Source organism: Salminus brasiliensis, chromosome 2, assembly GCF_030463535.1.
Source record: "Salminus brasiliensis chromosome 2, fSalBra1.hap2, whole genome shotgun sequence".
Lineage (NCBI taxonomy): Eukaryota > Metazoa > Chordata > Actinopteri > Characiformes > Bryconidae > Salminus > Salminus brasiliensis.
Genome location: NC_132879.1, coordinates 13592239 through 13604449, shown reverse-complemented (window position 1 = coordinate 13604449; position 12211 = coordinate 13592239). Strand labels below are relative to the sequence as shown.

General features: G+C 41.0%; 1 protein-coding gene across 1 annotated transcript; it reads right to left on the bottom strand.

Moving 5' to 3' along the window:
• Positions 1 to 1075: 1075 nt before the first annotated feature.
• Positions 1076 to 10879, bottom strand: LOC140549822 (pre-mRNA-splicing factor RBM22-like). Its single transcript, XM_072673564.1, has 10 exons — positions 10796 to 10879; positions 8956 to 9009; positions 8802 to 8831; positions 8557 to 8689; positions 7781 to 7881; positions 7490 to 7662; positions 6063 to 6263; positions 4559 to 4809; positions 2115 to 2246; positions 1076 to 1650 (listed from the first exon to the last, which is right to left on the bottom strand). The coding sequence occupies exons 1-10, from the start codon at positions 10847 to 10849 to the stop codon at positions 1511 to 1513; spliced, it is 1269 nt and encodes a 422-aa protein (XP_072529665.1). The 5' UTR covers positions 10850 to 10879; the 3' UTR covers positions 1076 to 1510.
• Between the last annotated feature and the right edge of the window lie 1332 nt (positions 10880 to 12211).

Sequence of the window (12211 nt, the reverse complement as noted above, 5' to 3'; positions counted from 1 at the left end):
AATATTAAAAGGATGTATACTAAACATGGATGGGTACTAATGTGATTAGCTATGCAAGTAAAAGTGGAAAAAAAGTGTACATTTGATTTTTGTTTTGCCAAACTACTCCTTTAAGACAAATAGTGTTGTTTATTAAAGTAAACAGAACAATGTTCCTTAACTGGTACAATGGCTTTAGAAAGTATAGTACACTACAACTTCCTGACCGCCACTTTGACATTATGGCACATTTTAATGACACAAGCGTTGGTTTAATGTCCTCAAGGGTGCCAGAAAACACCACAAAAAAGGTCCTTTTCTTTTCTTTTTTTTTTTTATCTGTGCTGTTCAACAGCACATTGCAACCTCACAAAAAAAATCAGCCTTGGAAAGAAAAAAGGAGGAGACAAGGAAAGATAAAATGCCCAAGACGAAAACGTGTCACTCACAGCTGTCTGTCAAGAGGTTCTGGGAGACACGTGTGAAGAAAGCAGTAGCGACGGTGTTGTAGCAGCAGACTGAAGTCCATTAAAGATCAGAATGAAAATGTTTCAGTTAAAGCAGCTTAAATGTGACATTTATTTTTTGTGCCTGTGCTGCTATTGTTGTAAAAATCATGAAAATATAAAATATGAATATATGAAAATCTGCTCCCCTTGTGGACAGCTATATATTTGCATTTATTGGCAAGCTGAGATACAGAACCAGCATTGAAAATGAAAGGAGGCTGTGGACTGAGGGGACAGAGCAATATTAAAAAACTACACAACTATGACTCGGGTTACACAGTTCTGGTCAGAGGTCTTGTGCAGCTCCACTTAAGGTATATAGTGCAGTAGCAGTGTTCCAGCCTGGAGTAGCCTGAGAAAAGTCCGTGCTGAAGGCAGGGATTCACATCCAGGACATCATATTTTTTAAATAAATGTAATAAATACACTGCATTAATGTCCAAAACTGGTGGTCCACAAACTTTGGTCCATTTATCATGACATTTTGCTAGATTATGTATTTATAAAAAAAAAGAAAAAAGGGGGTTTTGCACCACAATAACTATGTTAGGCTCTTTACTATAAACAAGGTGACAAACACACAGAAGTATTGATTAGTTCACAGTTTATTTCATCACTGTCTTTATTCACACTTAAGTGAGCAAATTAGCTTTACACCGTTAACCGTGTTGCTGTGCTCCTGTGTAAACATAAGCATGAGCTCTACACCCTGTGCCGCCAACGCCTAGAAAAAAAGTCAACAGTCTAGACAAAATCCAACAGTGCCTCTACCTCAACTCCTGGTGTCGGAGGGGTCAGCACAAGTCTAATTACGAGTCAGTTATGTGACGCCATCTCATCAGCTAGAAACATAAGCTTTATAAACAGAGGCATTGATGTTTTGCATTACGTCACACTGGCCTTTCATCAGAAGATCACTCGCTTGCAGGAAGCTGCTCAGCAGCACTACAGTCTCAGCAGGTGCACTCGGACCACTCCCTGCCCACAGCTAACCAGCTCAGAATCCAGGACAGGCGTAGCTTCTAGTCTCCATGGTGAGTTGCAGCATGAGCGCCCATTCTCTGGGGGTCCTGGGACGGGTAGTGGATGTGCCCTGGTGGTCTCAGACCCATAGGGGGAGGAGGTGGCGGGCCCATGGGGTGGAAAATTGGTGGGCCAAAACCTGAAGTAACACACAAGTATGTCCAATGTCACATCTACAGCACCATGATTTAGTGTCTCCAATATATATAGTGTGTGTTACTTATATTATTATAATTAATATTGCAATTATTCAGACATATCTAAATTATTCAGACATATCTAAAAACAGATTTTACAGTTGTAGCTGGTTGAGATGGAGCTCTTTTGCATCCAAAATTATTTCTTCTAAAAATGCAGTCATCTGTAGATGACCCTCACCCTGTCTCTACAATGAATTACACAATCCACACTATGTCTGCTCTCCAGGTCAGTAAACTGTGTGCACAAGTTTCTTGGGTTCAGATTTGGGTCAGTGTGGGTCTGCAAATTAGTGATACCAAACGTAGATGTAGCCATTAGCCCCTATTGTAAGAGTATTTTGTGATCAATTTTTAACAGTTGTTTATTTTTAATTAATTAAATAGAGTTTGTAGTGCAGCATACCTGGTGGCGGTGGGTTGGGCAGGCCAGGTGGAGGGGGCAGGTTAAGATTCAATACTGCAGGGGAGCTGCTGGGGTCCAGATTGAAGTAGTTAGCTGGGGTCTCATCTTCCAAAGCTAGGGGTGGGGGCAAAGCTAAACACACAATAAGAGTACAAAATAGTGTCAGAATATGGTATTTGATTACAAAACCCACTACAAAACTACAAATAAAATAATAATAGTAATAAAGAGGGTTTATACTGCTGCTGTTGGAGTAACCATCTCTACTGCCTAGGGAAGGCTTTTTACTGGCTTTCAACTTTGGAGCATTGTGGTGAGAATCTGATTGCATTCAGCGACAAGAGCTTAAGTGTGGTAAGGATTTTGGATAATTACCAATCCACCTCATAGACGTGCTGTGTGCGTGCACCTACACCTCCACACATCTGTGTCAGCAGTGAGTGCAACTTAAAGAACCTGAATGCATTCATTAGAAGGGGTGTCTACAAACATTTGGACATCTAGTATACAGTGTGGGGGAAAAAAAAGTATTTAGTCAGTCACCGATTGTGCAAGTTCTCCCACTTAAAAAAAATGAGAGAGACCTGTAATTGACATCATAGGTAGACTCAACTATGTTCTGAAAATCACATTGTCTGATTTTTAAATAATTTATTTGCAAATAATGGTGGAAAATAAGTATTTGGTCAATAACAAAAGTTCATCTCAATACTTTGTTATATATCCTTTTTTGGCAATGACAGAGGTCAAACGTTTTCTGTAAGTCTTCACAAGGTTGGCACACACCGTTACTGGTATGTTGGCCCATTCCTCAATGCAGATCTCCTCTAGAGCAGTGATGTTTTGGGGCTGTCGGCGGGCAACACAGACTTTCAACTCCCGCCAAAGGTTTTCTATGGGGTTGAGATCTGGAGACGGTCTAGGCCACTCCAGGACCTTAAAAGTGCTTCTTACAAAGCCACGTCTTTGTTGCCCTGGCAGTGTGCTTGGGATCATCGTCATGCTGAAAGACAAAGCCATGTTTCACTTTCAATGCCCTTGCTGATGGAAGGAGGTTTGCACTCCAAGTCTCACAATACATGGCCCCATTCATTCTTTCATGTAGGGCCAGTCGTCCTAGTCCCTTTGCAGAGAAACAGCCCCAAAACATGATGTTGCCACCCCCATGCTTCACAGTTGGTATGGTGTTCTTTGGATGCAACTCCGCATTCACTCAACGAGTTGTGTTTGTACCAGTAACAGTACTTTGGTTTCATCTGACCATAAGACATTCTCCCAATACTCTTCTGGAACATCCAAATGCTCTCTAGCAAACTTCAGACGCGCCCGGATATGTACTGGCTTAAGCAGTAGAACACGTCTGGCGCTGCAAGATCTGAGTCTCTGACAGCGTAGTGTGTTACTGACAGTAGCCTTTGTAACGTTGGTCCCAGCTTTCTGCAGGTCATTTACTAGGTCCCCCCGTGTGGTTCTGGGATTTTTGCTCACTGTTCTTGTGATCATTTTGACCCCACGGGCTGAGATCTTGTGTGGAGCCTCTGAGTGAGGGAGATTAGCAGTGGTCTTGTAGGTCTTCCATTTTCTGATTACTGCTCCCACAGTAGATTTCTTCACACCAAGCTGCTTGCCTATTGCAGATTCCCAGCCTGGTGCAGGTCTACAATTTTGTTTCTGGTGTCCTTTGACAGCTCTTTGGTCTTCACCATACTGGAGTTTGGAGTGTGACTATTTGAGGTTGTGGGCAGGTGTCTTTTATTCTGTTAATGAGTTCAAACAGGTGCCATTAATACAGGTAATGAGTGGAGGACAGAGAAGCCTCTTAAAAGGTAAAGGTGCACGTATTTGTAAATGGGTCCTCCGCATTTAACCCATCTGTGGTAGTGAACACACACTCACACACACACTAGTGAGCTAGGGCGCTCTAACCGCTGAGCCACCACTGCCTCTTAAAGAAGTTACAGGTCTGTGACAGCCAGAAATCTTGCTTGTTTGTAGGTGACCAAATACTTATTTTCCACCATTATCTGCAAATAAATTCTTTAAAAATCAGACAATGTGATTTTCTGAATTTTCTTTTCTCATTTTGTCTCTCATAGTTGAGGTCTACCTATGATGTCAATTACAGGCCTCTCTCATCTTTTTAAGTGGGAGAACTTGCACAATTGGTGACTGACTAAATACCCCCCCCCACTGTATCTTATGAAGCATCCATACAAATCAGGTTTACTTAACTGCTGTGCCAAAAGTAAACAGATACTTTGGCATGACCAGTAAATCGCCTGGTTCAGATGTATAAGCATAAGCACAAAGCACCAATAATGACTCTTTAAATGTTATAAATTAAAATTGGTGTTCGAAATGTGTAGCGGCACAGAAAGCGATATTGGCCCCGTTGATACCTAGCATACAGACACAAACACACACACACACACACACACACTAACCTGCAGGCAGACCAGGAACAGGCTCCAGTCTAGTGCCCATCTCACTGTAGCCTTCTCTAACCTCCTTGCCCTTGGCTGCCTGGGAGCGGCCCCACTTGACAGTGAGCCGGCGGCCATTGATGATGAGCTTGTTAAATGATTTTTCAGCAGCGAGCTCAGCTGCCTGCCTCGTAGCAAACTGAATGAACGCACACTGCTGCCTCTGCACTAGAGTGATGGTGCGGATCTCCCCAAACTGGTAGAAATGACTCCTGAGGCGGGAAAGGGAGAGAATTTAGAACCAACACCAGCTACATTTATGGCAAAATGCACAGGCTGTGAACCCTGTATTCTCCATTTTTTTAAGAAGTCTTGCCCCTTGGATACACTAAATGAATTAGGGAGGATGCTCTTGACCTCTTGCCACATGTTTAGCAGTAAAAATAATTGACTTTTGGCAGTTACATTTTGGTTCTTGCATTGTTCGTCTCTTAAGCAAAAGCTGGGGGAGAAATTGTCGCTGAGGAAAGTTGCATTTTGAGTTGTTACTGTAGTGTAACAAGTGTAACTGTATTTTTAACTGGACATTGTTTTGAGTGCCATATTATCCCTAAAATGGACTATATTGTCATTTTAAGAACAAGACTTTGGATTTGGAATATAAAAATCTTAAATATCCTATATAAATATGGCAGAATAAGGTTTGAGTCCTTGGGCAGGATTCCTCACACTACACTATCCTACCTGTGTACATACATGTATTTACAACATTACAGACAGTCTTTACTACAGTTTATACTGCCATGCTCATGTTGCCATCAGACCTGACCAATCTGCATTGATTTCTATCCCTTGTATATGAGATCATACCAAAAGATATGATACTTACCCTTACTATTAAATTAACTAATATTTTGTTTTCAATAAACTTCCAACTCTGGAACCTGTCAGAAATCCACAAAAGCGTTCTAGGCCAGTGGTTCCCAACCCACTGCCCAGCAACTTTTAGTGTTTTCCTGTTGTAACACACCACCCTGAACACAGGAAGGGCTTGTTACTACGCAAGACAGGCACACATTTTTTGCCCTTTGTGCCAATCCAAAAAATGTTTTTTTGTTAATCGTGGTCAAAATCTACTACAACACTGTGGTACAATTATAAACTAATATAATTTTGTTTGAATTTTGTAATTTTAAGTTAAGGCCACATAGGTGTCATTTATTTTAGACAGAAGTGAAACAGCTGTTGATAAAGTAAGTCATAAATAACACTGGTTATGTGGCAGACATCTGTTGTTCATTTTAGGAATCTTTAAACTATTGAAATATGCCTTCTTTGTGGTATTCAAATGAAATCAGTGTGGTTCTTCGCGGGGAGTGGGCCACAGTATTGTTTTCCAAGTACGGTGTATTTTCACATTATTAAAACATTGTCAATGTCTGGCTAAAAAAAAAGATAAGAAACTTGAGTGTCCGTAGGGTTAAAAGCACAAACAATCATACATAAACACAGTGTTACTGGTCACCTGAGCTCTGAGTCTGTGACGTTCTCGCCCAGACCCCCTATATAAAGGGTGCTGATGGTTTTGTCCTCAGGTGGGTCCAGCCTGGGCATGGTGGATGCTCTCTTCAGCAGTTTATCAGCCACTGGGTCATTGATGCCATAAAAACGGTCTTTAATGTTCTGATCTGCGAGTGGATCATCAGGGTCCGTGGGCTTCTCATGTCTGGTTTGATAATTAAGATACATGAATAAAAACACCCTTTAACTCAACTCATTTACCAAAGAAAAATTATGTTGAACAACGCTGCATTTAATCCAGATTGAGTATGAATAAAATCAGAATAAAAGTGCTGCAGAGTTTGTCTTGGTTAAACCCCAACCTCAACTGTGAGACTGAACAAGGGTCTTTTTTTAATTCTGTCTGCAACTTCTCATACACATGATAAACTGCTTAGGAGGCTATATCTGGACCTTTATGGCCCACCATTCCTTTTTGGTCCTGGTACTTGCAGCATTCTTTACAATAAACACTACCGCATCTGTCTCGTTTTAAATTCAACACCACAGCCGGTCCTTCTAGAAAGCCTATTTAGAAATATATGAATGTGGCCCCATGTTTAATAATGGCCTTCATTTAATGGTTACAGCCATTTCTGATGAGCTTATAATGACTTAATTCCATCTCAACAGTTCTATTTATTGCTTCTTTAATTTGCAATAGACTGCACATAACATTTGAATAAATGAACCAAACTCTTAAATGAGTTTATAATGTTCTCATTTTATTTCAGTAGCAGTGATAAACAGGGGTGCTTGGGTCTGAGGACGCATTATGAAAAAAAGTGTGTCCACTGTGTCACTCCTTCAGGTTTTAAATCCCAAGCTTTTTATTTTTAGCACAACACTGCCACCATGTGAATCACTGCAGGCATCTGCAGTCAACGCTAGGTTTTTGTGCTGTCTTGTTCTTTGTTAATGAACAGAAAACCCTTTGCATAAACCTGACTTATAATATAAGCCCACACAGGCAGCAGAATTTGGGTTAAAAACACTGGAGTGGTTCCCGATCAAGGATTTTGTACATGGCACTATTAAAGGTGCGACGGAAAGTTTCGTTTTGGCTGCTAACTGGTAACATCACTGCACATATCAGTTCAAATAAAGCTCCGTTTTGTTTTGCCCAACAAAACAACGTCACAATCTGTCTAGGGTAATTCTCAAATAACTGCAGTGGCTGAGGACCTTGTCTACTATTGGTGCCTAAATGATGCCAGATGGCACTCTGCTACAGCAAAATTAAGAATCGGAAGTGTATCAGCTTTAAAAGCCAATACACAAGTCACATAAAATGCGTCAATGGATCGGATTGGGACAACTCTAGTTCACAGTTTTAATCCAATCAGTAATTAGTGCAAATGTGTAGTAGGTTCACATTCCTGACCTACTCACCGGTAAGGGCACTCCTCCCCTCTCTTACACTCTCCTTTCACCCAGAAGGAGCAGATGTGAGGGCGATTTCTCTTGTAATATGGTGTGGTCCGGGCAAGCTTTAGCAGCATGTCGCTGGAGCTGGGAGCTTTGCCCAGTAAACCCACAGGCCGTGTACCATCAGAGTTCTGGATCTGAAACAGAAAAAATAAACAGCACTTTATTATAGTGTTCAGTGAAAATGCACTGTTACAGCTGTTAAAAAAAAAAAAAAAAAAAAAAAAAGAGTAGCAATAAACAAACAAACCTCACCTCTCGTTCCATGTTCTGTGTGTAATATTCCTTGTTGACATCTGATTTTGGCACGTCATCTTTGATGGAAAGCCCAGTATCCCTCACCTGGATAGGAAGGCCTAGGTATGGAAATAAGAGGAAAGAACATGTACATATACTGTAACTGCCACTTGTACAGGTAAATCAGCATCACCACCACACAAACAGAAAACATCAAAGCCTGGTTTGGGAATAGTACTAAGCAGGACAGGCACGCTCACCAAGGGCGTTTTTTCACATCATAATTTTTTTGCGGACCCGAGAGCACTTGGAGAGTTCCATATGGGCTCGTGCAATTGGTTCATTTTGTCACATGGCTGCTTCGACTTAATTCCTACATGGCAAAAAACTTTTTTTTTTTTTTTTTTTAAACGGCTGCTTGTTTGCATGGTAAAATGGCTCTAATCATGACTCTAGAAAGCCCTGTTCTTCGCCATCTCACAGTGTTAGCATCCACTGAAAATAATAAAGCAATAAAGGGATGACCCTACCATTTTGCAATAATGCGTGCAAAAAAGTGACGTTACAAAGTGCACCATCGATCTACAGGATCGATTCTTCTGTAAGCAAACCAGCGATAATTAGCCCTCTGCCTCAAATAAGCCCAGAATCGGTCCTGCATGCAGCCTCATGTATTTAGGACAAGTGTGAAATTGCCTGAAAAGCTATTGGCTCTGTAATAAAGTTTCTATCAATCATTCACTGAGCAGAATGGATGAAAGGCAGATATTCTAAAGGTATTTACTGAAACTCACCGTACTCCAGATCCAGCAGACAGGTCTGACACACATTCTTCATCTTACTACAAGTCTGACACACCTCTGTCTTTTTAAAACGCATGCGCACGCCCGGACACCATCGGAACACGGTGAAGGGCCGTGCACAGATCTGAGGAGAGGAGAGCAATCACTGGTCATATAGGAAACCCTTCAGTTTTAGATGTCTCTACTTGAACAGCTGCCACTTACTTCAACAACCTTATACAGAAACTCATACTTACCTTGCATTCTTTGCCATATTTTTCCTTGGTCTGGAAGAAATAAAGAAAAGAAAAATAAGAAAGGTTAACGCTGTTCGAGTTGCTTTCGCACCTCTCTAATGAAATCATGACATTTAAGGTACACTTTATTCTGCTGTATGTGGAGCTCACTCACCATGCGAATGTAAGGATTTTCCCCTAAACATGTTTGACAGAGTATTGGGAAGTCCTGCAGAGACAAAAACATCAGATCTAGTACAGAGAAGTACAGAGATTACAGACTCATAGCAGAACACTAACACATAAAATATGAATGAGGTATTGCCCAGCCTTCTTACCCAATTTACCCAGAACACTCCAGAGTCACTACCTTTGAGCAACTCACACATGCAAAGGACACCTCTATACAACATCTTAGGGAGTTGGTCTGAATAGTAACCCCTCACACAAACACACACATCTTTATGTGAGATTTCCACCCTGTACCCTTGCAGACACTATCTGCAAACATTGCTGCTAAGACACTAAACCGTAAACTGCTGTGTTCTAGTTCACTGTCAGAAGTATAAGATCATTGAGGATGGTCATTCAGTTTGATACTGTGGAGGAACCTCCTAAGGTGCTTTGAGGAACCTTCAAAACAGAGGTTCCATGAAGGTTCCTCCACAGTATCAAACTGAAGAACCTCCAAACTGTTTTAGCAACTTTTGTTTCCACATGATGGTTTTTTTGGTTCTGAAACCAAAGGTTGAGTCTCAGCAGCTTGTTTAAAGGCCTCGACTTCGTCGTTTTTTTTTTGTTTGTTTGTTTGTTTGTTTTTTACAGAGAGACCAGATGTATCTGGTATTTTTTCACTGCTGTGAAATGAGAATTTAAACACTTATTAAAAAGCTGTTTGGTCGAGATTAGCCAGACTAAGCTTCCCTACTTGTGTTTCTGCATTGTGGCAATTTGTTTTTATTCAGAGCGCTGAAACTTTTTAAATGTGCAGTTACTTAAATGGGCAGTGGTGGCTCAGCAGTTAGAGCGCCGGGATATCGATAACAGGGTTGTGGGTTCGACTCCCGGGCTCGGCAAGCTGCCACTGTTGGGCCCTTGAGCAAGGCCCTTTACCCTCTCTGCTCCCCGGGCGCTGGAGTTGGCTGCCCACCGCTCTGGGTGTGTGTGTGTACTCACTGCCCCTAACACGTGTGTGTGTGTGTGAGTGTGTGTTCACTACCAGATGGGTTAAATGCGGAGGACACATTTCGCTGTACAGTGACAAATACGTGCACCTTTACCTTTACTGAACCTGTAAACGCTGTCATTTCAAACATAGTATATCTTATTTGTGATAAGATATAAAAAGTGGAACACTGTAAATATCGGGATTTATAGTCCTCTATCCAGTATTTAAGCCAGAGTTGGTCTCGGTATCGGTACTCAGTATCGGCAGACTCTTAAAAGTCTGGTATCGGCAGAAGGACAAAGTGGTATCGGTGCATCCCTAAAACTACTAGCTATAGTGCACTCTGGTGACCAAATAACCTGAAATCAGTCCTGGACATACTACACATTTCTCCGTCGCTGTTTCTGAGGGAACTATCTGTCTATCTAACATAAAATAAAGAGAAATGCCTTTTAAACCGAGGGAGAGATTTATTTATTACATCGAGGAAACCTTGTTTAAATGGTGGTAACAGGTTGTTAGCTGGCTAGCTAATTGGAGGGAACGCGTTATTAACGCGAGGGAACGATATGTTAAACTTTTTGTGTTTACATGAACGTATAATGAAGCTGGTCTGCAGTTCAGCTGAATCAGCGGGGGTCCTCATTAACCAGTTAGCTAGCGCTAGCTAAGCCCACTGGAGTTAGACAGGCTGCAGCGGCTAGCTGGAGAGCTAAACACACGCGACGCGAAATATAAGAAGCTTCTACGTCTCGAAAAGAGAAATACAGAGGAAACCGACAAAGGAGGTCTGTAGACTGAATGTCACATTAGTTTAAAAATAAAAAAAAGCCCCTCTCTGTCCTACCGAGTCCTCCCAGTTCTGTCTGTTGTAGGTGTTTGATCCCAACGACGTCGCCATCACTCCAGCTGCTCAGGTAGGAACTGTGAAGAGCAGCAGCAGCTGCAGGAAAGGGGCTGCTTTTCAAAATAAAAGTCTGTCACCAGCGCCTATTTTCCCTTAATCATTATTATTTTAGCACTTTTTAGTCTTATAAATACAGTCTTATAAATCTTTGAATTAAATTGAAATCTATATTGTGATCATGTTTACAGGAGGATGTTCTCTTTACCCCATTTGCTCAAGACTTTAAAATTTTGCAACTGGTATATAATATAATATAATGCTGTATAAATATAAAATTGTGGGTGACAGACCTCCATTGCTTGTTAGCCAGAGTTAAGCATCAACACAGTTGAACCAACTGTCTGAAAATGGTTCAGTGGGGTGAAGCGTTTGACACCTGGCTCCATGCTGCCATCTACTGTCCCGTTACATTTCCTACAGTGACATTCCTACAAGTTAAACCTTTATTTTAAAACAAATGTGTCAATTTGATAGTTTGAACATTAAGGCAATATACCACTGACAATTCTCTATTATCTTAAAATAAAAATACTAAAAATAATAATGATAAAATAACATTACATTAGCTTCTTACTGAGCAAATGTCATAAACGTCCCAAATGAAAATAATTATAATGCCCTCAGTACTCATGCAAATTGGCAAGAAAATGCCTCTGTAAGTGGTTGGTGGAACAGAGTGTGTTGAACAACAGGTTTTATTCAGAAACAGAATATTATTGTTAATGAAAAAAGCTGCGTTCATGTGCTATCGGAATCATTATTATTGAGGTGGTCTTAAACCTTTAAACATGGTAGAGAAGCCAAAGTCAGTATTGGATGGTTCATAATTTTTTTATTGTGTGAACATCTGTGTTGTCTTTAAGCATAGTCTTGGACAACCAAATAGCAAATAATTAAAAAAAACAAAACCTAAAGATCATCTAAACGACACATCTATAATCTGACAAACTTCAGAAACAGCTTCTCTTGGTAAATCGACTACATTTGGATTTGGGATCTTCGCCAATCCATTTGGAAAATGAGAGAAAAAGAATTCTAACCTTCTCATAAATAAATTCAGCTGCTAACTTTAAGTTGCACCCAATGCTGACACAAATGTCAAATGCACACACCCAGCTTGTCTAGTCCATGTGGAAAAGTGTCACCTATAGAATAGGACTAGCAGCAGAGAAACATGAACCTATTGGCACCATGCCTAATGCCAGTTGTGGGCTAGAGGGGTATAAAACCCCCAGCATTGAGATGTGTAGCTGTGTTCTCTGGAGTGATGGATGGTGCTCCATCCAATACTTTTGAGAAGAGTTGGAGAGTTGGTGATCATTCAACTTCCTGACCTCACTAAAGCTTTTGTCGCTT